Genomic DNA, 25151 nt, shown 5'->3' with positions numbered 1-25151 from the left:
CCAAAATTATATATAAAATATTGAATATGTGTGTGTATGTATATATAAGCTGATGGTCTTTACCATCCTTCATAGCTTTCATTTTCTTTTTTGGCCTTGTTTATTATGCATAAAAGCTCCTCTGTTTACCTTTCTTTAATTTTCCTTAGTAGAAAATAGAGGCGAACCAAAAAAAGTTATTTGCCTCAATGATTTATTATGCTTTCTAAAGATGTTTGTTTTCTCTTCATCTCTTTTTGAAAGGATATCTACCTTCGTGACCAATGATACTCCTTAGCACTCACTATCAATATCCATTCGCTGTGTTTTTAAACTTCCATATAGAGTATCCGTCAAAATACAGAAGCCTTTGTGCCAGTTCATGAGAGTGAACTGCTCACTGACCCTCCTAAACATCTCCTGAATCAATGTTGAGTTCCCAATTTAAGTTGATGACATCTTCAAATTCTTCCTCGGAACATCACACATACTGGACCTTGCATTGTGAGGGATCCGCTCTACAAAGCATGACGAATATATGGACTAAATGATATAATCGAAAAATTTAAGTCTCGCACCCCAATATGCTGGATCTAGGGATGAAAATTTCAAGCTCAACAAATCTTCATTTTGATCATAAAATTTTGAGAAGCGTCGAACTGGGACTTGCCCTCTGCAGGTGGCCTGGGGGGAAGAATTGGAAATCAATAGTAAGGTCTTCTATAGTGGTGAAAGAGAATGAGTTGCCAAGTCTGATCCACTCGTACACCATATTAGGATCTTTAATGGTGCTTAATCTCATTTTAACTTCTCGTAAACAGAAGGATTAATAGATAGAACGGTTGAAACATAAGGATCCCATAAAATAAAAAATAACTTTGGGACTTGATTCAAAATGGGAAAAAATTATAAGGACTTGCATAATAGTTTTTCCATCTATTAATTCTTACTTTCAATCCTAATTATAAGACCCCGTTTCAAGTCTACAAATAAGATCTTTTAATTAGGACTGGATGTAGTATTATAAGTTCCAGAGCATGTATGAATGTTACTATACGTTTATTTTAAATTGTTATTGATTTTTTGTCTCTGAGGAAAGGTTATTTTGTTGGGTTTTTCCCGGTTATATAATTGTTTACTTGGATATTGCTACCAATTATGTACTGCTCAAATATGAAATAAATATCATGATCTAATATTTGAATATTTTAAGAATTAAATATCTGATAACACCCCTAAGGGACTACATTCTGTGCTTTATTTATTAAGAATAAAAGTATGTAGTGCTCATCTTTAATCCTGATCATCCAAATCATACTTGATGGTCCAAATTTAACTTATACGTTAAACAATATTTCTATTTTAACAAATATATAATTTAAATTAAGATAATTTTATAATTTCCTTTTTTTAAAAAAATTATAACTAAAAAATAAAAATAAAATATTGGGATAATCCTCACAAATCCTCTTAAAATATTTTAAATTTGTACTGTTTAGTTTAGATTGTGAATGGTCTAAATTTAATCTCATTGCTACGTACGGCAGTAGACGGTGCTCATCATATTGAATGAGGACTTAGATAGAGCACATTCAACAATGAACTTATCCCTTTTAGAAACATGAATTGAATTCAAACTTGCATCCTTATAGAATGGGCAACCAAAAAAAAAACCCATGCCCTTCAAAAAAGATTGGAATCATTTTCATTAATTGAACCGACCTTACTTGCTTTGTACATATAAATTTCAACAAAATTACACTCCACAAAATAAATTTTTGTTTCAATTCATTCTTTTTTGGATTCTTGTGTAATTCATTGAACATGAACTTGTGTCAAATAATTTTTTTACTAGACACAAGTATTTTTTTTATCAAAAATAATATGTGAGGACTAATCCCTTTTATTAGGCTTGTCCCGATGAACAAGAACGGGATAAAAAATCTATCCTGTGTCCCATTCCGTCCTGGTATTGTTCTAGTCCCGATCGAAATGGGATGGGACCAAGATGTTTCATTTTTTTCTTTTTTTTTTAAACATTTTTTTTACATTGTGATTGGGCTTATTACAATGGATTTTGTTTCTTTTTTTAAATTTTTTAGTTCTTTGAGCTTAGTCCTATTAAATAAAAACCCAAATAAATAATAATCAATAACATAATAACTCCAAAATTTATTTTCACTATTCAAAAAATCATTAACAAACTATAAAAGCTCTAAAATAAATAATGACTATTCAACTACATATGTGTTAAAAACCATAAATATAAATATTTTGTATTACACATGTCCTAAACATTTTGTATTTTTAATATTTATATAATAATATGATAAATAAAAAAATAAAAACTTACTACCGACCCTAGGACTGGTAATACGGGCAACCCGCGGGTTGCGGGTTGGCCCGTGGCGGGTGAACCCATGACGGGTCGGCTGGAAGGCTCGTTTAAAGGCGGGTTGGCTTTTAGCCAACCCTAACCCGCCAAGGTGGGTTGGTGGGTTGGCCCGCCAACCCGCCACATTTATTTATTTTTTATTAAAATATTTTTTTCTTTTTAATAATTTTTTTTCTTATATAATATTTAAAAAATAATAAACTTTTGTTTTTTTCTTGAAATATTTGATCAAAAGTACCAAATAAATTATATAAGTATTTTTAATATTTTTTTTAGATAGGATACTATATAATAATATAATTATAATAATTAAAAAATTTTAAAAAATAAAAAAAATAAATGCGGGTTAGCCCGCGGGTTGGCAGGCTAACCCGCGGCGGGTTGCGGGCCTGGCGGTGCGGGTTAAAAAGCTCGTTTATTGGCGGGTTGGTTTTTTGGCTAACCCTAACCCGCCATTTTTGGCGGGTTGGCGGGTTGAACCCGCGGGTTCAACCCATTTACCAGCTCTACCGATCCCGTCCCATGTCCCAGTCCCAACTTCTGTCCTGTCCTGTCTCAATATGATCAGGAATAGGTGGACTTTGAACATCCATATTTTTCAACATACCCGGCTCCATTAATGAATACTTTTTATCATATAAGAATTAGAATTACTAGAATGCTAAAACAAAAGGTCCTGAAAAAAAAAACCACTCATGCTCAGGTCCAGTAATTTGAGGCCCAAATATATAAAGGTCCCTCGAGAGCTACGGTTCGAAACGAAGCAGCGAAAGAGTGAGAAGAAACGGACCATCCCAGAGGAGTTGCTTGTTAGGGCCTTTCCTTTCGTTCTCCAAGCCAGTGCCGGACTGGAACGCCTTGACCTTGTGCTTCTCTAAACTTGTACACACTGTGTTTGCTTCTGAGAGGAGAGTGAGACTGAGACTGAGAGAGATCGTCGTCTTCGACTTCGCGAAATGGCGCTGGCTTTCGACGAGTTTCGGAAGGCCCTTCATAATCCTCAGGGAGCAGGAGCAGAAGACCCGGTTGAGGGGCCTCGACGCTCAGAAAACCAACATTTCGGCCGGCAAAGCTGTTGCTCGCATTCTCAGAACCTCTCTTGGACCCAAAGGCATGGACAAGATGCTTCAGAGCCCCGATGGCGACATCACCATTAGTCAGTTCTTTCCCTTCTCCTTATTTCTCATATTTTCACGTCTCTTAAGTATTGATTCGGCTTAGAGCTAGTAACCTAATACTTTTCTTTACCTTTTTATTGGGTCATTTGGGTTTTGTAATTTCGATATGTAGCAATGACGTCGCCTATTTTTATAATTTTGTAGTTATACGAAATGAGATCGTCACCATTTTATGCTTAGATTTACTTTTAAGAATGGGCAAATTAATAAAGTATTACCTCTAATTTGATGTCAGAAAACCACAGAGATATTGAGAACATTGGTTCTCGTCTTAGAGCTTCTACTGGCCAAATGACTCACTATCCTTATAATTCGAAGTTGTGTGCTTAATTTGGATTGTTATCCCTGAGAAAGTGTAAGATGAAGTTTTCTGATGTGGCAGTTTAGCTAATTTGAATAGTCAATATGTAGTGGCAGCGCTCATTCATTTGATGTCATTTAGTTAATAGTAATTACCTAAATTGGTGTCTGCATCCCTCTGTTAGGATGTATGACTGCACTATGCAGACTCAAATGGAAATCCCTTCAAAATTGAATATGACATTTTAGACGTTGATAAAATGGATTGTTTATATTAGGTAAATATTTTTAAATGATGCAAGGTGTGTAACTTTGCTTTCTTATTGTGATTGAGATTCCTGAACAGTGACATTGTGAGTTTACAGCCAATGATGGTGCAACGATCTTGGAGCAGATGGATGTTGACAACCAAATTGCAAAACTGATGGTTGAATTATCTAGAAGTCAGGATTATGAAATTGGTGATGGCACCACGGGAGTTGTTGTATTGGCTGGAGCACTTCTTGAGCAAGCAGAGCGGCTGTTGGAACGAGGAATTCATGCAATTAGGATTGCTGAGGGCTATGAATCTGCATCCCGAATTGCTGTTGAACATTTGGAGCGTGTAGCTCATAAGTTTGAATTTGGACCAACCAATCTGGAGCCTCTGGTTCAAACTTGTATGACTACCCTCTCTTCAAAAATGTGCGTACAGTTCAATTCATTTCATGATACATCATTGAACTATAAATGGAATGCATGTTTCTAAATTATATTAAATTAGTTATATAACTATAAAGCAGCAAGTTTTAATAGTGGAATCAATCATCTTGTTTGCAGTGTCAACCGGTGCAAGCGTAGCTTGGCCGAGATCGCTGTCAAAGCTGTGCTTGCTGTAGCTGATCTAGAGAGAAAAGATGTTAACCTAGATCTAATTAAAGTAGAAGGAAAGGTTGGGGGGAAATTGGAAGATACAGAGCTGATATATGGAATTATTGTAGACAAGGACATGAGCCATCCACAAATGCCAAAGCAAATTGAAAATGCTAAAATTGCTATCCTGACTTGCCCCTTTGAGCCTCCCAAACCAAAGACTAAGCATAAGGTTGATATTGATACAGTGGAGAAGTTCCAAACATTACGGAAGCAAGAACAGCAGTATTTTGATGACATGGTTCAAAAATGCAAGGTAACTTCTTATTACCAAGCCCTTGATTTTTCTGCTAATAGTGGGTTTTCGCTGATCATGCCTAAGCATCTTATTCTTTATGAATCTTGTGATATGAATGCCTTGTCATCTGGCTTGGGTGGGTATATCAGCTTAGCTGGGTATAAATTCAAAATGGACTACTTTTATATTAATTTTTTGGCTCATCAACTGTAACAATTCTGAACGTTTCCTGCTAGAATTTGTTTGGATCTATGTAAATGTTAACAATTACTCTTTGCAGGATGTAGGTGCAACCCTGGTTATCTGCCAATGGGGTTTTGATGATGAAGCAAATCATCTCTTAATGCACAGGAACTTGCCTGCCGTCAGATGGGTTGGTGGTGTAGAGCTGGAATTGATAGCAATCGCAACAGGTTTGTTTTATTTAAGCTTCTCATGTTTTGGATATATCATCTTTAAGAAACTGTACTTTGTATATGAATTATGACCATTTCTAGGACATTTATCTCTTGGCCTATGTGGATATGATGAGCTGTTTGTTGATGCAGGAGGAAGAATTGTGCCTAGGTTCCAGGAATTAACTCCAGAAAAGTTGGGAAAGGTATCCTGTCAACCCTCATTTTTCAACAATCATTATTCCCTTCTAGTTGTTGGAGATTGAACTCTTTCTTTTCTTGTATGATTTCAATACCTTTCTCTTTTCCTCTTTTTCCAAGATACTTGTCTAATTGTTATTTTTGCATGTTGTTTTTAATCGCAAATGGGAGGTAAATTAGTTGAAAGTTGTAGGAGATACCTTTTTCCTCAGAAAACTAGTTGGTTGAATCTCTTAGCCGTGTACCGTTTTTCCTTTTCCTATTTCCATTGTTGGGTAGGCATCTTGTGCATCAAGGACTCTTTCTCTTTACGGATTTTTTATTTGTGCGCTTTGTTATAATCTACATTAATTTGTGATCTTCTCTTGTATTTAAGGCTGGTATGGTTCGAGAAAAATCATTTGGTACAACAAAAGACCGGATGCTGTATATTGAGCATTGTGCAAATTCAAGGGCAGTGACAATATTTATTCGAGGAGGTGAAGACATGTACCTGTTATCATTTTCCTATCCAATTCAATTGGTTCATATTATATTCCACTATTTTAGTTTTGATTCGCTGTTTAATGAATTGCCTGTTTGGAGAAAACAATTGATATTGAACTGATCAATATTACTATGGGTTTTTAATTTTAAACCTCGTTCATTCTTTGTACATAGGATCTGTATTATTGGCTTTACAATATTCAGTTCATGGGTTGAGGCAGTGAGAGTGCAACTTCTTAAACATACTATTTACTTACGACTGATTAGTTATTTTGGTCTGGCAATCACGACAAACTAACAGAGGCTGTCTATTTTGGCGGCAGGTAATAAAATGATCATAGAGGAGACAAAAAGGAGCCTTCATGATGCCTTGTGTGTAGCTAGAAATCTCATCCGCAACAATTCAATTGTATATGGTGGTGGCTCAGCCGAAATATCCTCTTCTGTTGCTGTGGAGGCAGCTGCGGACAGATATCCTGGAGTAGAACAGGTATTTGGTTATTGTTGTTTTTGCTATGCATGTTGCTGTATTAATTGCTGAAAATTTCCTTTCTCCTGCAGTATGCTATTAGAGCATTTGCCGATGCACTGGACTCTGTCCCAATGGCCCTTGCTGAAAACAGCGGTCTCCAACCTATTGAAACTCTATCTGCTGTGAAGTCTCTGCAAATAAAGGTAAATCGAGCGTTATGATTGCTTTGAGCCCCCCCTGGCTCCGACCAATCCCTGGAGTTTTCGAATATACTGTGGCTTATCTCTGACGCTGCCACCATTTTGCAGGAGAACAATCCCCATTTGGGCATTGATTGCAATGACGTTGGCACTAACGATATGCGGGAGCAAGATGTCTTTGAGACGTTAATTGGGAAGCAACAACAGATTCTGCTTGCGACTCAAGTCGTCAAGATGATACTGAAAATTGATGATGTTATATCCCCATCTCAATACTGATTCCTTTAGTTGTAAACTCTGTTCTGATGGGTTGATTTGGTTTCTAGAGCAAGAAATTAACCATATGGTTCCCCTGATTAAATTTGTATCATGGATTTTGGCTTGGCTTTGTGTTGGAGATGAATGGCCTTTTGTTTTGTTGGACGATCCTATTCAAGTCTTGAAAAAATTATGGATTAATTTATTGTACTTTTGAGCTTGTAACAGTGGGCAGGAGAGAAAATGAAGTGGGGACCTGTTTTTGTTGCTCTTGCGTATTCCTATTTGCCATCTAGTGCATTAAGGGAAGGACTCGCAGAGTTTTGGTTCCACATTATCTCGTAGCTGTTGGATTAGTGCTTTGTACTACCTCCGGAGGTTTTTAATCTAATTTGATTCATTCGGAGGGATTAAAAAAGTTAGAAAATGGTTATATTTATCTTTTTCTCTAAACTAATTTGTTGCTTTTTTAAATTGATATATAATTTAATGATACATGATAGTACTTAAAAAAGATTACGTAACATACGTTATAATTAAACAATTAATAATTTTAATTTTTTAAATTAGTCAATTGAGTTTTATATTAACTTGTTAAGGACCGGAGGTAGTGGCACATTTTTTGGGATTTGATTTGGAGTTGAGATCTAATTGTGTGATTTTATTTTCTATATATTCAAAAAACTGCGTTGACAAAAATGTGCATGGGAGGGGAAAATACGATGACTGGATCAACGATACCGGATCGGTGGATCCCACTTGTACAGCTTGGAAACTTATTTACTCCTCCGGTCCTAATTATAAGACCCAATTGATTTATTTGAGGAGATTAAGGAAATAAGTTAAGTTGGTTATTTATAATAAATAAGTGTTGTCATTCCTAAAATATCCTTGCTAATTAAGTATATTGGCTAAAACTATCATTATTAGAAGGATTATCTTGGAAAAAAATGCATAAATATAAGAGACAAAATGGATTGGGTCTTATAATTAGGACCAAATAAAAAGTCAAATTGAATCTTATAATAAGGACCGGAGGAGTATTTTTTAAATAATACTCCTCCGACAAGTTAGACAAGATTGGAATGGGCGGGGGAACATGTGTTGATGTACCAGATCGGCTAATGCTCTCAGGTTGATGCGATGTATTTCCCCAGTTAACTGAAGACTTAATTATTGGTATATTGCTCGGTCTAGCACGGATTGAAATAGGAGCTGGTTCGATAAGAAGCTTTTGAAAACGCAGTGCACCAGCTAAATAAGAAACGTGATGAATAGAGGTTAAAAAAAAAAAACTTAAACTAGAAAATTGGCCTTATATTTAGGATTGGAGGAATACTTAATGTTTTGAAGTGAAAATAATAATTTATTTTAATATAATTTATTGATTTGATTTTTTTTTTCGTAATTATGCATATATATTAGTATTAGCGTAAAAATCTGTCAAGTTGGAAAAATGTAAAAATTTTTAAATATTGAATAATTTTTTCAATTCTTAATGGATTAATAATTTTTTTTCATTTTTATGAATTCATACTATTGTTTTTAGATATTCAGTGGACAAAAATTCAAGTCATGAATTCATTAATCTAATTTATGATCATATTTAAAATATAGCCACCTTCAGACGATTAATAATCAAATTTACACTTGAATTTCAAGTTTCATTAGAGTCAAGAGTCAATCCCTTTCATTCTTGATGATAAAAAAATGTTCTAAATATAGAAATTTAAATATAAACATTAAATAATTAATTCAAAGATATTCCTTTGTACTAAAAACTACCCCTATTTTATTGGGAAAAAACTATCCCTACTGATGTAAAATTGATAAAAATAATTAGGAGAACATTATAAATTTGAGAGAAAAAATAAATTAATATCAAGACTAAAATAAATCTTCAACTAAGTATCTCATTTAAGATCAAAGGAAATATTATTTGCTTAGTTATATTTTTCTCACGGCTCTCTCAACTCACATGTATCTGTATTTTAGTTCAACCTGTCTTTGCACAAGGAGAGACAAACTTCTATACAAATAATCAAAACTCAGGATATATCCGGTTCAGTTGCTATTGAGGTTATGGAAATTTCTTATTGTGCAAGCAACATTAGTCTTGAAGACCACAATGAGAATAAAAGGCCAATTTTAACCAAATTGCTGCTAAGCAAACGATCTACAAAAATCAGCATGAAACAACTAGGCAATAAATGAAGCATAAACAATGTATCAACTAATCAATGTTTGAACTATCAACTAGTCAAAGCCTAGGAGCGATGATATCAACAAGCATATTGCAACACCATGAGGCCCTTGTTAGCTGTTTACCCTACCATACACCTTCATGATGCTTTCTTTGATTCCCTATTTACAGAATACACAGAAGAAACTTAAACACTAAATGCAACATCATGCATTGAGACCATAAATTAGTGGATAGAATATAATACACAGATGATTGATCAACCGAGATCAACATCAACCCTCTCTGGTTTTCCCCTCTCGGTCTGGTTCGCCGCGAGCTCAATTCCCAGCTGTCCTTTGTCCCCAGCGCCAAAGGCGTACAGCTTACCCGATTCGGTCAGGGCAAATGTATGAGCATTCCAGTATATAGAGTTGGTCAGGCTGATCTGAACCACCCTCTCATTAGCCTGCTTCAGTGAAGTTACAAGCTCTGGACTTAGAACATTTGAGTGCCCGTTTCCCTGTGCATGTATAAACATAACATAGATGAATGACTTAATAGAATCAATATATTCTTAGTGAATAAGTAACATAAGTTACAATAGAATGTGCCAGGAGTAAATATCCAATATTAAAATCTGGTTTTAGAAATACGATAAAAATATCCAGTCTAAAACAAACTTAGCTATAATGTGTAATGTGGCCATGAAAATAGGTTGATTATATGTGAGATTTCTGCCTCCCAAGATTGAGGTTTTTCACCATTAAGTCTACCTTGAGATTCTCACTCTAAGTGTTCACTCAATAATGAAGTGAGAATCTCAAAAGTGGATCTCATGTTGAGAGGGGAAGCTTAACCTCTTGAAAGGTAAAGCTCTCAAAAGAATCATCCAAGAAAATAAGAAAAAGTGGAAAAAGCAAAACAGACCTGTCCATCATCATTTCCGGTGTTATGTCCCAGACTAGAAGATTCTCCACAACCAAATGAATACACATCACCATTGCCAGACACTACAAAGGTTGTGTAATCTCCAGTAGCAACGTGAACTGCTTTGACATTGCTCAATGCTTCCACCACCTTTGGCACTGATTCACAATCTTCATTACCATGACCCAAGCAGCCATAGCGCCCCCATCCCCACGTGCAAACACGGCCATCCTGCCCCACTACTGCAGCATGCCACGCACCAGCTGCAACCACCATGGGTTGAAGGTTTAAATTCTGGAACTGTTCAATCAAACGAGGATACTTCTCATCAGTTCTTGAACCGTGTCCAAGCTTTCCACCTAAGCCACACCCAACTGAGTATACTGACCTGTTATGAATTCAACAGAGAATCATAAGATCAGTAAAACTCAGTTATAAATAATAACAATGACCTAGACTACATGAACACAAAAAAAACTAATAGATTTAAGGATAACGAAGCTAATTTTGACAGCCAATGTAAGGAGTCACAGTTGGAGCTCACATTCCACTGGGCTGACATGCCAGACAAAGTAGGTAGCAGTATCCAGCAGCTATTTGCACCACCGGTATGTCTTCAAGGGCTCCTAACAAGGGATGAGGTTGCTTATCATTTAGATCAGTATGATGACCAAGTCTCCCGTCACTACCCCAAGAAAATGTATAAACCCTGCCCTCTCTTGACAACACAGCTGTGAAGAAATTTCCAATTGCAGCCTGAACCACAAATATGTTCTTCAAAGACTCAACTAACGAGGGAGTGGTGACAATCTTTGGTCCTTGAGCTCCAGTCTCAGCTTCCCCAAAAGAGTCTTTCCCAACGGCATATACCTGCCCAGAATCACTGATCAACATAGTCCTCCCAGCCCCTGCAGCTGCTTGTATAATTCGAATTCCTTCCAGAGATCTGCAACATAATGAAGCTCTGTAAACATTTAATCAACTATTCATCTTCCAATTAAGCTGCAATGATTTAGATATGGCCAAACGAACTAGCCTGATAGGGCAAGGTCGCCATTGCTCTTCAGTGGTACCATGACCAAGTTGTCCTGAATCATTGGAACCAAATGAATAAACAACCCCTTTTGATGTCACAGCAACACTATGACCAGGACCTGCTACTGCCTGTGATTTCTCCCTCCTACTACATGCTTCTCCTGCAAGCAAATACCTCAAAACCAGTTTCCAAGAACCCCCACATATTTGCTTCAATTCTTGCTTCTGTTCTGTTGTCATTGGCCCAAAAATGGCTCTCTTTTGGCACATGTCCAGAGCAGCAAGCTCTGACAGGGACAAACTGAAGTCGGGAGTAAAGTTTGCAGGCTGTCTAAAGAAGGAGCATGTTGCCTGCAGCAGCAGTAGCAGCAGCCACATTCAAAACGGAACCAACATTCTTAATATTAGTACCACCATTCAAGAACAACTTCACAATTGAAATGCAGACAAGTATAGTGCTTGCCTCTAAACTAGCAAGATCTTGAGGATCCAAATTACACGTTGTGAGGACATGAAGCACAATGGAGGGATTAGCAGACAAGGGGAATTCTCCTGGACTAGAGTCCCCAAAGCAATGGCGTTGTTGCCGTTCAAATGCTGGTAGAGGTGTTGCAACAATGGCAGTAATTGGCTGCTCAGGAATGTTATGGTATTGAATAGTAGGGGTTCCGCTAGTTGTGGCATCCATGGGCACTGCTGATCTTAGGCAGCGCCCAAACTTTGCAGAAGAAAAGGTCTAAACTTCTGGGAATTACGAAAATATGTGCAAATTTTGTTACTACATTAATTTCTCAGTTAGTCCAATTATAGCATCTAAAACTCTAGATATTCTTCCAACTTGCATAAAATGTGTACCTCAAAATACAATTGACTAGCAAGTCTCAGGTCTCAAACCTACAAAGAGAAACATGCTAATAGAAACTCATTATGTGACACAAACGTCAAAAAAGAGAGGGGAGGAAAAAAAAAAAAAAGACACACACACACAGAAGAAACATAGAAAATTTCACCATCTAGCATATTACATAATGAATTTAAAGCACCAGATGGCATACACTTAGACCAGTGAATCGGAGAACCAGAAAGCCATATCATCCAACCAAAACCAATTGAAAAATCGGAGCCAGACAAGCAAACCAGGAGCTGTGAATTTTAGACAACTTTGGGTTTATGTAAACCAGATGAAGGAAAAGTGTGAAAAAAGGAAGACGAAAAACGCTGAGGCAAGGCGAACCATAAAAGGAAACTTTGAGAAGAAGTATACCACTCCAAAACGATGGGATATTCTTCATCCCAAAAGGAATTTCGAAATCGGAGTCGTCAAGTCTAGTCTATTCATTTCACGTGAACTCATCATAACTTATTAAAGTAAAAAGATCCCAATCAAAACCAACCAAACTAGCAAAATCGTCTTCCATGGCTGAAAAACCCAGAAACAGAGATTGTAATCGCAATCGATTTTGCAATCAATATTTCCGGGAAAAAAAACAGAAAGAAAACCACTTTTTCAACTTCCCCAGATCAGAAAATTGTCAGTAATCTAATCAACAAGTGCACTTGTTGAATACGCAACCAGAGAAATGGGTATTAGAAAACAAGGAATCTAAATCACACGCTTTAACACAGTTTGCGATAAGTGTATTACGATCGTTAACAGATCGAGGCATAAAAAACTTGGAAACGTGATTACATATCAGGGGCATCCACGATTCCTGAAAATCAGTCAGCATCCGTCAACGATTGCACAGAAATTCACGTTTTTCTTAACCAAAAGTAGCGAAATTTGGATCATTAAACGGCAGCAAGGAGGGTGTTCGATTAATATCTATGTCTAATTATGTATATGTATATACACAACTGGAAGTGAGGGTATGTTTCAGTTTCAAGGAGATTGAGAGAAGAGAAAGGCAGAGAGAACGGAAGGCTTAGATTATTGTGAGTGGATGGATTGAAAAATTTAAGCTTTATTATTATGGGAAGCTCCCCTCTCTCTCTCTTCTCAGAGGCGATGATGACGTGTTACTCAAGATAATCATTATTTACACGCAAGCAATCCGTCTGCCTCGGGAAAAAAATTTCCTCACATCAATTGTTATACAATTTCAGACCCCAAAAAAAAAAATTGTTATACCATTGATTTCAGATTTGCGTTTGGTTAATATTATCTCTTTTTTTTTTCCTCCCATTATCGGTGTCTTTCTCTTTGGCTACATTAGTATATGCTTTATTTTTTCCTCTATTATAGAATATTTGTCACTTAAGAATATACACCCAATGAGAATTAAGGAATTCATTTAAAGGATAATGAAACTTTCACTTAGGATTATACACTCATATTAAGAATTAAGAAATTTATTAAAAGGATAATGAAACTTTTGGTCTCTCACATTTGCTTTGGTTCCTAATTCGGTCCATGAAATTTGATTTTCATAAATGAAATCTTGAAAGTTACACAATTAGCCTTTATGATTTGAAAACAATGAATGCTAAATATACATTATCTAATCATTAACTCAAAGATGACAACCTCTTCATGAATTGCAAAAAAAAAAAAAAAACTATTCTGATGAGATCAAATGAGAATATAAAATTGTGGAGAAAACTTTAGGAATTTATGGCCACATTTAGTTCGATTAGGATTTCGGTAAGTGTGCTTAGGAGGAAAAAAAAAACTGATAAAAAATAAATTTTAGGAACCAAATTGATGATTGTGATAGATTTGAGGGATCAAGAGTTTCATTATCCCTTTATCAAATGTTTTAGACTATAATGTTTCTTTTTCTCAAGGTTGTATCGAATTTCAAGGATAAGAATGGGGTTTAGATGCTCTCGTGCAGAAAAATCACGCATCATAGGCTTGACCAACAAGAAATGGATGGAAAGTTTCTGTTATAATAAATTCAGGGGTTGGATAATTTGTTAATCTGTGAATCAAGCCAAGAGACCTTATCATAAAAAGGTGATTTATGCAAGAATTTCTGAATTCCATATATATAGAGAGAGAGTGTGTGTGTGTGTGGGCTTCAATACTTAGGCCAATCTCACACATTTCAACGGAACTTTCCCATGATTTAAGTATGTCTCCAAGTTTCATTTAAATAGAAAATGAAAAAGAAAAAAAAGAATGGCAAATGAGGGGAGAAGGGATAGTGTTTGATATAGTTTACTGAAAGCAAGCATGTTCCTATGGCTTAGCCTCATATGTTTCTGTACAGAGGAGATGCGGGCGAAGTTGACACGTGTTATGTTTGTATGAACTATGAATTAATGGAGCCTACTTGTTTTGGAACGACACGCACATGTGAGAGAACAATGATGCATCAGACATATGTGCTTGGCATTACATTGGCTTTGGTCAAAAACTAGACTTTAGCCAAAGCAATGTCACAGTGGCTGGTTTTCATCAAAGCCAATAGAATACCAAACACATTAAAAGTCTATAATTGTGTAAATGGAAGGTTTTGTTTGTTTATTATTATTTTTTAATAAACAAGTATTTGTTTGTGCTGAAACAAATTATGTTTAAAACACTGTTAAGTACTAAATATGAAATATCATTTAATATAAATTTAAATTTTAGTTCACTATGTTATATATTATAAGAAACAAACCTTTTTTTACTAACTAAATTGGTCTACACAGAAATTAGGTAGCATATGACACGTGTTTGAAGGTAAAGTCAAGCTATTTTTGCCCTCTATTGGTTCTTTTTAAACATACGTAACTCTACAATTAACTTTTTTTTTACCAGAGGTAACTCTACAATTAACTAAATCCAACTGTTATTATTATTATTATTATTATTTTAACTGGATTACATTATGCTGAAATAAAATTAATGCCGTACACGTGTTTCTTGATCATTGGTAGGATTTATTTATATTTTTAAAGACGACCCCCAGTGACTTCTGATGTTGACTGAGGAGCGACAATTATGCCATTAAAGAGCCAATTTTAGAAATTGACGTCTTTTCATCTTCATATCTATTTCTGTGGCAAAACTATTAGAAACAGTGATAGATAAAAATTTACCTAATTTTTTTCCCAAAAAAGACAATGCAGCAAATCATGTTGGATAGCAGATGAAACTAAATAACTATATAATTAAATCACCATGCATCTATTTATTATGCAGCAACCAATCCATGGGACCCTTGTGAAGGAGAGAAGTGTTGAGAAAGATTTGTTATGCCATATTTTGCATTTACCACACGATGATATCATCAAAACAAGTTTCACAAGTCTCTATCTTGATTACTTGACGTTGCAGTTATACTATAACCCTTGAAAACAGGTGTTTGAATTATTGTTATTATCCATTAAGAATTTTATTCTTATATATATTTACATATATATTTTAACATGATATATTAAGAAAAAACTAAACCATAATTTCGAAAATAATTTTATGACATACAACCTACGTAAAAATAATTTTTGAAAGCGCTTTGAGTATACCAAACGCCCCCTACAAGGGGGCAAACTTTATGTGTTCGTGTTAAGCTTTTAATTTGATAAATAACGTCGATTATCTCGGCTAAGTTGAGCCTCGCCCTAAATAAAATAATCATGCGCATATTCCTTTATTCTCAGGTACAATATGGAGAATCCGTGTGTCCACACTTGACTCCTCTAATCCCTCTCGACACGCCTCTTATATCCTCTAAATATTAAGTTTACATATTTGCCTCAAATAAAAGAGAATAACAAAATTAATATACACTCCTGTCGAGCTTCTAACATATTTTCATAATATAACATGTTTTGTTTAAAACAATTATACAACTTCTTAACTAATGAACCAAACTCTTCTAGTTGATGATTTTTATTGAGTAATTTTTATAATTGACAAGATAATTCATGCAAAATTATTACATGCTTATAATAAGAACCAAATGGAATATGATTTAAGGATAATTAATCTGTAAATCCCTATAGTTTTAACCGATTTTGAATCAGGTCCCTATAGTTTTATTTCTTTTTATTAGATTCTTATACTTTCACATCTTTTTAATTAGATCCTTGTATTTATTTTTCTTTTTATGAAGTCCTTATAAGTTCATCTCATTTTTAATTAAATCCCTGAATTTTTTACTCTTTATTTTATAAATTCTAATAATACTATTCTATAATCATAAAATAGTATATATTATTTAATATTAGTTTATAAACAATAATATTCTAAAAATAATGAATTATTATAATAATTTTATTTTTTGCCAGCAAGAAAATATTATTTGTTCTAAAAAATTTATCTGAATTAATTAATTATATTACTTATATTAATTTAATTTAATTATTAATATTTTATATTTCAGTAATCTAATTAATTAAGTTTATATTTAACTAATAAATAAAAATTAAAAGAACATGGACCTGATTAAAATTTAGGGAAATTATAAGGACTTTATAAAAAGAAAAATAAATACAAAGACCTAATTAAAAACATGTAAAAGAATAAAGACCTAATAAAAAGAAAAAAAATTATAAGGACCTGATTCAAAATTGGTTGAAATTATAAAGACTTACAGATTAATTAACTCTATGATTTATATGCAAAATAATATATTTAATTATTTAACTTTATATATAATTTTAATTTGATCCCTAATTTTAAAAAAATATATTTCTAAATCTTTAATCTTAAAGTTGTTTTTTTAAATAATAATTTTTTTATAATAATCATAGCTATTTTGAAAATTAGACTTAATATGTTAACGTTGAAAAATATTTTATCAACATTCAAAATCTCAACACTATTTTTTTTTAATCAATAGTTCTAAGGTTAAAAAACTAAAAATATACATTTTAAAGTTAAGAAACCAAATTAAAACTTTGTATAAAATTAAAAGACTAAAAATACACTTTAACCAAATTTATACTTAAATTCTCTTTACTCTCCCAAAGCATAACATTTAATAATGGGATAAAAAACAGACATCGGCCTAATCATATCCCTTCTTTTAATTATGGAGCATGCCAGTTGACATTCAGGTTCAATATGCCTTCCTAAAGTAGACATGGAATCTCTCTGAATGGTTAAAGATTAAATAATGCACAAGTCCAACTGAGTTGTACGATTTCCAAAGGTTACCTGCGTTCGCATCGTGCACTTATCAATGGTGAAGCTGGGAAAATCCACGTGAAGAGAAATAACTTTGAGCCTATTGGAGAGAGCAGTCTGATGCGACAATGCTCCTACACTCTGATAACCGCCTGCTTCCAACGACAGCTATCGTGATCCCAAATACAAGGCTGTGAATAAGAGAAATGAGACCAATAGTCTCCGCATTTATTTGCAGGGAAATAAAATGCCCTTTCTTTCTTTTGCATAAAGGAAGCGAAAATGGTTTACTCTAATTTCTTGGTAGATGCTACTCAATTAAATGCTTGGATAAGCAAACATTATAGCCAGAGAAAGCTCTTTAGTCCATAGTTAGTACGAACCAGCAACAGATCTTAGTTAATGCATATAGCCTGAAATAATAATAGGATACAGAAAGGTCCCCCAAGAGTTTCATATTAAGAAGAAGAAGAAGAATTAAAAGGCGCCCACAAGTTATCGTGGGCTGTGCGCAGGGTGAATTAGGAGAACATAAATTATAGCAGTAAAAGGAACAAGTATTCAACTTGAGAACCAAGGAGTTGGCCAACAAGAAAACTTTAAAACTACGGAAGCCTTCATTGCTTCCTTTTATATGATATTGTCTCAAAAAATACCTTAACCTCAGAGTTCCCGAGCATGGCTGAGCTTGAACTAAAACCTGAAAGTTCAGAGCGTGTAAATTAGTACAAGTCAATGACCCAAAACATTGCGCCAAATTATGAAAAAAAGCCCATTGTCATGTCACAGACCAATACCTTGAGTCATGGAAATTCCTGAAACATAATATCTTCTCTATAAGATCAAAACCAAGGCACGTATTAGGATGCTTAAGGTGATAAGTTGACTAAGGTAATCTGAAGCATCTGTTTCTAATAAGGACACATTGATCCTTCTTTTTATTCATGCGACTGAAGGAAAAAAATTACATATAATACAAAAACTCCAACATCGAAGCTACAAATCAGCCATCCAATCTAACCACTTTCGTATTGCAATTATAGAAACCTTAACTCTTGATAAGACTACCATTTCTATCACTCTGATTTACAATAGTAACCAGGATTCCAAAATGCACAGGAGGGTGCGTTTTTAAAATTTCTTGAGTCGGAAAATAGGCCGGTCAATTTTGGTACAGTAAAATGTCTATATCTTCTGGTTTCTCAATTTCTCAGTCCTTTGTCACTTGATCTGGGTCTTCAACGGGTGTCTTGCTGTCTGTGGCAGCAGGTGTGTATACTTCTGTTTCCTGTGATATTGCAATTCATGCCCATAAAAGAACTGTACGATCTGTAAAAATATTAACTTCAAAGCAATAAAAATGTTTCATATTTGATCAAGAAAGAAAAGTAAAAAGAATTCAAATTCCAAATATTCCTGTCATCAAAGTAACAAAATCTAATATACAATATAATTTAGTATACTGATCTACTTCCATATTCTCAACCATCTCAATACCTCAAAAGCATGGTAAAAGAATGATATGGGACTCTAAGAATGATGAACAAATAAGTGAGAAAAATTGCAGAGCAAACTATCCAAAATAAAAGACACATCAATGCACTTTGAATGAACTTAGGCACGCTTTTTAGGTGCCAATCAAACTATAACCCCATACAAAAGTAAGGGAAAGTTTGATACTTCCCCCAAACTTCCTTCTTCTCCTACGTTGTGATAGGAACCAACAGGCTCATTTGCAACATATAGATGTGTTTCATATGCCAGATTTAAAAGGATAATTTTATCAATACAATCATACCTTTTCTAGACTTCTCTCATTCCTTTCATTGAACTGGTAATCAGCAGAACCTTTATTTTCTGTATGCAATGCAGATGTGGCTTTTTGATATCTCCCAAAGCCCTCACTGGAGGGATTGCCATTCACAACAATTCCAGAAGTAGAAGGATCATCATTTGCAGTCACAGCATCAGATTTTACAGCAATTCCATCATCTCCATCCTCATCTCCAACCTCAGTCTTTTTGTCCCTTGCCTCGTGTACTTCAGTTGCTTTAGCTGCTGCCTCCTCAGCTTTCCTTTTTTCTTCTTCTCTCTGTCTTCTTCTCTTTTCCTCTTGCTCCTTTATTTGCTTAAATCTGCAAAATAAGGGAGTAAAGTGATGTTATAAGAGGTGGAAAATATACTACGATATGATAAAATGAGGCCATCTACAATCATGTACCTGTCCCCTGGTTTTGGTCCCTCTGATGTCGATTTCTCACCTAGACTGGCCTCTATTTTAGGGGGCTCTAGCTCAGAGACTGATTTCTGAATTTGCATTACATTGTCATCCACTGTTTTATCACGTACTTGCATCACTGGGTTTTTGGCCCCTCCAAGTTTTTGAAGCCATACTTGTTGTGCTGTGCTCAATATATTATTTGTGAACCTGCACAACTTAAACAATCTGTAATAAGATAACATAATATATAGGCAGCGACAACAAGATGATTGAAATAATGCCAAACTAAAAGGCTTCCGCTTTCGCTTACCAGTAAAGACTTAACCCAGAAGGAACTGACAGAGCAAAGTAACCAATCATTAAAGGAAGGAACTTAGTTAGAGCCTGAGAACTCTTCATGCTGGGATCATTAGGCTGAAAGTCAACATGAAAAATTATGAGTAACTCATCTACATCAATGTGCACCCACATAAAGGAACCTCTTTTTCTTTCCATTTCAAAGTAGGATGAAGCTTAGAACCTGCATCCGTCAGACTGAATTATGCATACAGCATTACTAACCTGTGACGACTGCATTATTTGGACAGAAATGTACTGAGTGATAACCAGTAATACAGGCAACACAAGGTACGCCAATGTATCTGACCATCCAAGGGGTGGGTGACCATCCTAATGAAAAAAGAAAGAGCAAAAGGAACCCATTATGAAACAAATTCCGCATTGGGATCCAACCCAAAGCACTTCAAAAATATATAAAAAAATATCAGATGTAAACAATCCAATTTTAAATTAATTAGTTCCTTACAAGGAAGATTCCTCATACTAAAAACATAAACTCATTAAAAAAAAATCACAATTCAACCTCAGATAATTTGAAGATGAAAGATAATGAAGCTGAAAGAAATACCCATAATACATAAACACCAAAGTCCTCGAAAGACGTGGCATACCACAAAAGGAAAAAGCCAAGAGATGCCACTTCCATTTTGACGGGCAGCAATTGTAGTTGGACCAGCGAGGGAAGGTATCCAGAAGAACCCCTCTGCGAGAAGTCCCTTTGCGTAATCAAGAAAAATATAAAATCAGTCATGGAAAGTAGCAACATACAAACTCCCTCAACAAGTGAAGATTATATAATAGCAAATCAACTTATAAGGAAGCTACCTCATCAGCCACATTTGAAAGTGCTCTATATAAACCAATCCATACAGGTATTGTTGCAAGTGTAGGCAGGCATCCTAGAACAAAGAGAAGGGAAAATTTAAAAAGGAGTTACCAATTAATTTGATGAGCATCAGATTAATGCTTTATACAGTGTTGCTAGATGCCAACCACTGCCTAAGCCGTTCAAAGGGTTCCTATCCAATCTGAGATATAATGATGTTTATAGTTTTAGCAAAGTTATAGGAGCTAGGATCCAAAATTAATCACAGGAAGCCTCATCCTGATTTTTCATACTTTGTTCTAATCAAATTATGTTCAGAAATACCTGCTAGAGGATTAATGCCAGCCAATTTATATAACCGAGCAGTCTCAAGTTGGATCCTTTCCTGAAAGAAGAAAGGTTGCATGACATATGGATTGACAAGATCACATTGGTAGTTTGTTGAAATGCTATCAAAAGAAGTCATAGGAAAGAAATTCTAGCACGCAGTATAGTAGCCACTTCATTTCTTTCCTAATAAAAACAAAAATTAGGTCACTTTAAAGCTTCCATGTTCACTAGGTTTCAATGGAAAATCCCAAAGTTTTTAAAAGGCGTTTCCCGATATCATAATTATGAAATATGTTACATTTGAGAAAGTAAAAGAAGCCAAACAAAATACCTGGTCACCAGCATAACGTTGCTGAATAGCCTTTATCTGAGGTTGCAGAGACCGCATAGCCAAGGAAGATTCTACCTGTACAATGCCATTCAAGTTTATACTATGAAATGATGATAAATATGAAATTACTCAAGTTCAGCAAATCAACACCATTGCTTTATATTTCAACATGGACAAACCTGCTTCTTTGTCAATGGAAATGTAGCAGCCTTAACGAGAATTGTAAGGAGTATAATGGCAAAACCATACGCATATGGTACGTGCAAGGCAGAAAGCCCATCCTTCAATACCTGAAAGTTCAAGTTACTTCTCAACATAAGTATCGGACCATGACAACAGATCACGGGGGATTGCAGAAACAGATTCATAAGAGAATTACAGTTTAATGTCAGAAGAGCCACCTAAAGTCATCATTGGGAACCCAAGATTCCTTCTTTGAAAATAACAACAAGAAACAGATAGACAAGGCAAATGTCGAACTGCCTTTCAAACTATTGGATTAAGCTCAGTTATTCTGTCGATTATTCAATTGATGCTTCCAATACAACAAATTTCACAATTACGAGGACAGCAAATTCAGTAAAGTCGAATAACTCGGAGTTCAAACCTTGAGAACACTCTCCATATAACCGGTAATACCAGAAAGCCAATCGTTGTTCTGTTTGGCAGTGGTAGTCACCGTATCGGAGGATGAAACAGCAGCGTCGGCAATAGTGTACAGAAAAGCGTCAGCTCGACTAAGCAAGTCCTTCACCAGGTCCTCAGCGCCATGAGGTTCAGGTAGAAAACCAGGCTTGAAGGCGAACCTCGTGACGGAAAGCGAACGTCCAAGTAAGTTCCCGGAACGGGAAAGATTGTGGTGGTGGTGAGGCCGATGAAGGAGAGGGCTAGTCCTAGAGTTCGGCCGGTAAGAGAAAGGCGAAGAGGTTGCGTTCGGCGCGAATAGCACAAGAGTCGCCATGTGGTCAAAGAAGAATAAGAGAAAAACCCTAGCTATGAACTACTACTTATTGATGCCTGTGGTGAGGAAGACGAAGCAGAGGAGAGGAAAAGAGAGATTCATTCATGGAGGTAAAAGCACAGAATTATAGCTGCATTTGAGTGCTTTTTGTCTGTGTGGTATCTCTGGAGCGCAAATATTGGATTTTCCAGAGTTTCTGGGTTTTAGAACTTGTAAATTTGGTAAGGACGGTGCCAAGAGAGAGAAGAAAGTTGGAAAAGACAAATATTAACAGGAAAAAAAATCTCCTTTCATTTGACAAGAAATATCCTTTTTGAGAACAAATGTAGAAATGCTCTTTCTTTTTTTATTTTAGTCTTTACAAAATGTGATTCACAATTTAGTTTTTCTTATTTGACCTCAAGTTCACAATTTGATTGATGATTTTCAAACGCGGATTCATATTGGACGTATGAGAGTAGTTCCCACAATTGAATAATTCAAGAAGTTTAACAATTGTTGATAATACCAATAAAAATGATTATAATTTGTAAAGAACTAGCTTATAACTCATAAGGTTATAAGTTTGAATCCGTTGTGATGTGAGGATTTTGTCAGTAAATAGGAGTGTTTGGATGGAAACTAAACCATGGTTTCAGAAGTGCTTTTACGATTTACGAAGTAAATATGTGAAGGAATTTGTCTCGTTTTACGAAAAAGTGCTTCTGAAACCATGATTTAGATGTTGCCAAACACTCTCATAATCTGTAAATACTTCTGTAAATACTCTATAAATTTAAAGGCATATTTTGATCCTAATAAACTTTCGGCTCCTAATTTATCTATACTTTTTTGTATGAAAAAAAGACAGTTGTTGATTAAAAACATAAGATTCATGCTTCGCAGGATTTAAGACATGAATCTCAAGTTTTTCTTTCAAACTCGAAATTTAAACTCACACGCCCATGCTTACTTGCCCATCTCAAACCCGCAACCACGTTTTCCAAGAGGCAAGAAGTGTTTTGGTGCTATCAGGCCATTCGGCCATTCGCATCACTCCATTTTTTTTTTTTTCGGTTACAAGAGAGGGGATCGAACCCCTACCACACACCCCACACACACCCACCCATTTTTATGATATGTAAATGTAACGTTACCATCACCTTGTCAATGGGATTAGTCGTAACACTAAATTAAAATTTAAATCTTGCTAAAATAATTGTTTATATTTAATGTCTAACTGTACTTGGGGAAAAAAAAAAAAACACTACCATCTCCTTTGGTGGCTGGATTTGTGATAATGAGAAAAAAATTTTATGCAAAATCTAATGCTACAATCTCAAAAAGAAAAATCACTGCCAAAGTCTCGCACAATTCAAAATACAAGAAGTCTTGAAATCACCAAATTATTTTCAAATGTTATATTATCTTTTAATTATAAATAAGTTCAGTGTATACTTCGTTGGGGAAAAAAAGGTTTAGTGTGTATTTTCCCTTCCCTTCCCTTCATCAATGTTAGAATAGATGGCCCCCTAGCTTTATGTTAAAATAGAAGGAAAATTTAAGCTTTTGGCTCTTATGTTTTTTTAAATCAATCTCTAAATTTGAACTCGGACTCAATTTTTATAGGTTTAATTCAGTTCCTAAATTTTGTCCTGATACAATTCAATCCATATATGTTTAAACATTTAAAAGTTTAGTTCATATAATTAAAATAATTAAATTAAATATTTTATTAAATTTAGGGACTAAAATTTTAGATGGCTAAAATTATAAAAACTGAGTTGTATTTAATTAAATTTTAAAAATTGAGTTACAACTAAATTTAAATTAAGAACTGAACTGCAACCGAATTAAAATCACAGGACCAAAAAATTAATTTTCACAAAATAGAAATATAGTTTTTCCCAAATAAAAGATAAATATATCTGGGTTAGGGGGTTCTAATGTAAGGTTTAATATAGTCATCATTCCCTACATGAACTTTTTATCAAGAACAAAGAACGACACAAGCAAATGGAAAAAGTGAAATCAAAAGTCAACCATACTTTTTCTTTAGTTGAGAAGTATACAAAGCCTAAAATAATCTCCCAAACTGTTGAGATTATAATTGGGAGTCCAGATTCATTTAGAGGAACAAAATGCTGTCAACGTTGACTTTTTTTTGTCATGATTATATTTTATCTATTCTTCCACAGCAATATGGGTCTCAAGTCCATTGATTAAAAAGAAAGGGAAAATAACATAAAAAATAGTTAAAAATTTTAATATTCAAATTCAAGCACTTAAGAGGTTAAAATGTCTGTATATTAAAAAGTTTATTAACAAATTGTGAACTGACAATAACAAGTGTTTAAAAGCAAATAATAAGAAATGTACTGGCAATGACAAGTTATTTATTAATAAGTTGTCAGAAGCAATCATAAGTGATGAACAACCAATAACAAGAAATACACTAACAATAACAAGTTTGATAGCTTTTATTTTTAAAGAAAAAAAATCTGATACGAGAATATTTTAATTATTTGACTATATTTATAAAATATCAAATCAGGTACCACTTTCCTCTCCCTGGATTTTGACCTCTTATATACCTAAATTGGAATATCACAATTTTTAACTTCTTTTTATGTTATTTTCTCAAAAAGTAAATGCCCTTGAAATCATGAAAACCTATTTTGATTTCTTAGAATATTTTATATCTTTAAAAATAAAAAAATTTAATTTCAACAGTAGTAATTAATCTGATAATTTGTACCCATAAATTCAAATAACTCAATTAAATCATACATATTATATCGTATTTTAATTTTAATTTTTTAAAATCATATATAAAAAGATGGGCTACATATTATTATTGTCTCTTTTTAAGGCATATGTTTTTTTATTAGAAATAATCCTGTTGAAAACACTACTAGATATTAAATATAAATGCTTCT

General features: G+C 34.5%; 3 protein-coding genes across 8 annotated transcripts; 1 reads left to right on the top strand and 2 right to left on the bottom strand.

Annotated features, from left to right (window-relative positions):
* The first annotated feature begins 3192 nt into the window (after window positions 1-3192).
* On the top strand, window positions 3193-7286 carry LOC114729419 (T-complex protein 1 subunit epsilon-like). Its single transcript, XM_028916426.1, is given in 10 exon segments — window positions 3193-3351; window positions 3353-3530; window positions 4218-4536; window positions 4672-5020; window positions 5283-5415; window positions 5551-5603; window positions 5975-6077; window positions 6408-6574; window positions 6646-6759; window positions 6865-7286. Coding segments are annotated over 10 exon segments (1608 nt in total). The 5' UTR covers window positions 3193-3330; the 3' UTR covers window positions 7036-7286.
* Window positions 7287-9160: 1874 nt separating this feature from the next.
* On the bottom strand, window positions 9161-12978 carry LOC114729407 (ultraviolet-B receptor UVR8). Of its 6 annotated transcripts, none has more exons than XM_028916411.1 (6): window positions 12017-12960; window positions 11625-11905; window positions 11163-11512; window positions 10671-11072; window positions 10138-10514; window positions 9161-9727 (listed from the first exon to the last, which is right to left on the bottom strand). In XM_028916411.1, exons 2-6 carry the CDS (start codon window positions 11847-11849, stop codon window positions 9477-9479), a joined length of 1605 nt encoding a protein of 534 aa, XP_028772244.1. In that variant the 5' UTR covers window positions 11850-11905; window positions 12017-12960; the 3' UTR covers window positions 9161-9476. The 6 variants fall into 6 exon arrangements, with proteins under 6 accessions (XP_028772244.1, XP_028772239.1, XP_028772241.1 ...); XM_028916406.1 differs by lacking the exon at window positions 9161-9727 and having other exon boundaries at window positions 10070-10514; window positions 12017-12055; window positions 12852-12978; XM_028916408.1 differs by lacking the exon at window positions 9161-9727 and having other exon boundaries at window positions 10070-10514; window positions 12017-12072; window positions 12852-12961.
* Window positions 12979-17521: 4543 nt separating this feature from the next.
* On the bottom strand, window positions 17522-22446 carry LOC114729406 (ALBINO3-like protein 1, chloroplastic). The gene is made up of 12 exons (XM_028916405.1): window positions 21880-22446; window positions 21452-21562; window positions 21273-21347; window positions 20936-20996; window positions 20611-20684; window positions 20397-20501; window positions 20008-20115; window positions 19757-19860; window positions 19447-19653; window positions 19024-19360; window positions 18023-18513; window positions 17522-17925 (listed from the first exon to the last, which is right to left on the bottom strand). The coding sequence occupies exons 1-11, from the start codon at window positions 22231-22233 to the stop codon at window positions 18436-18438; spliced, it is 1614 nt and encodes a 537-aa protein (XP_028772238.1). The 5' UTR covers window positions 22234-22446; the 3' UTR covers window positions 17522-17925; window positions 18023-18435.
* Window positions 22447-25151: the final 2705 nt, after the last annotated feature.

The sequence above is a fragment of the Neltuma alba genome, unplaced genomic scaffold, assembly GCF_004799145.2.
Source record: "Neltuma alba isolate B1F8T4 unplaced genomic scaffold, ASM479914v2 tig00012631_pilon, whole genome shotgun sequence".
Taxonomy (NCBI): Eukaryota; Viridiplantae; Streptophyta; class Magnoliopsida; order Fabales; family Fabaceae; genus Neltuma; species Neltuma alba.
This window is presented reverse-complemented; position numbering and strand designations above follow the sequence as displayed.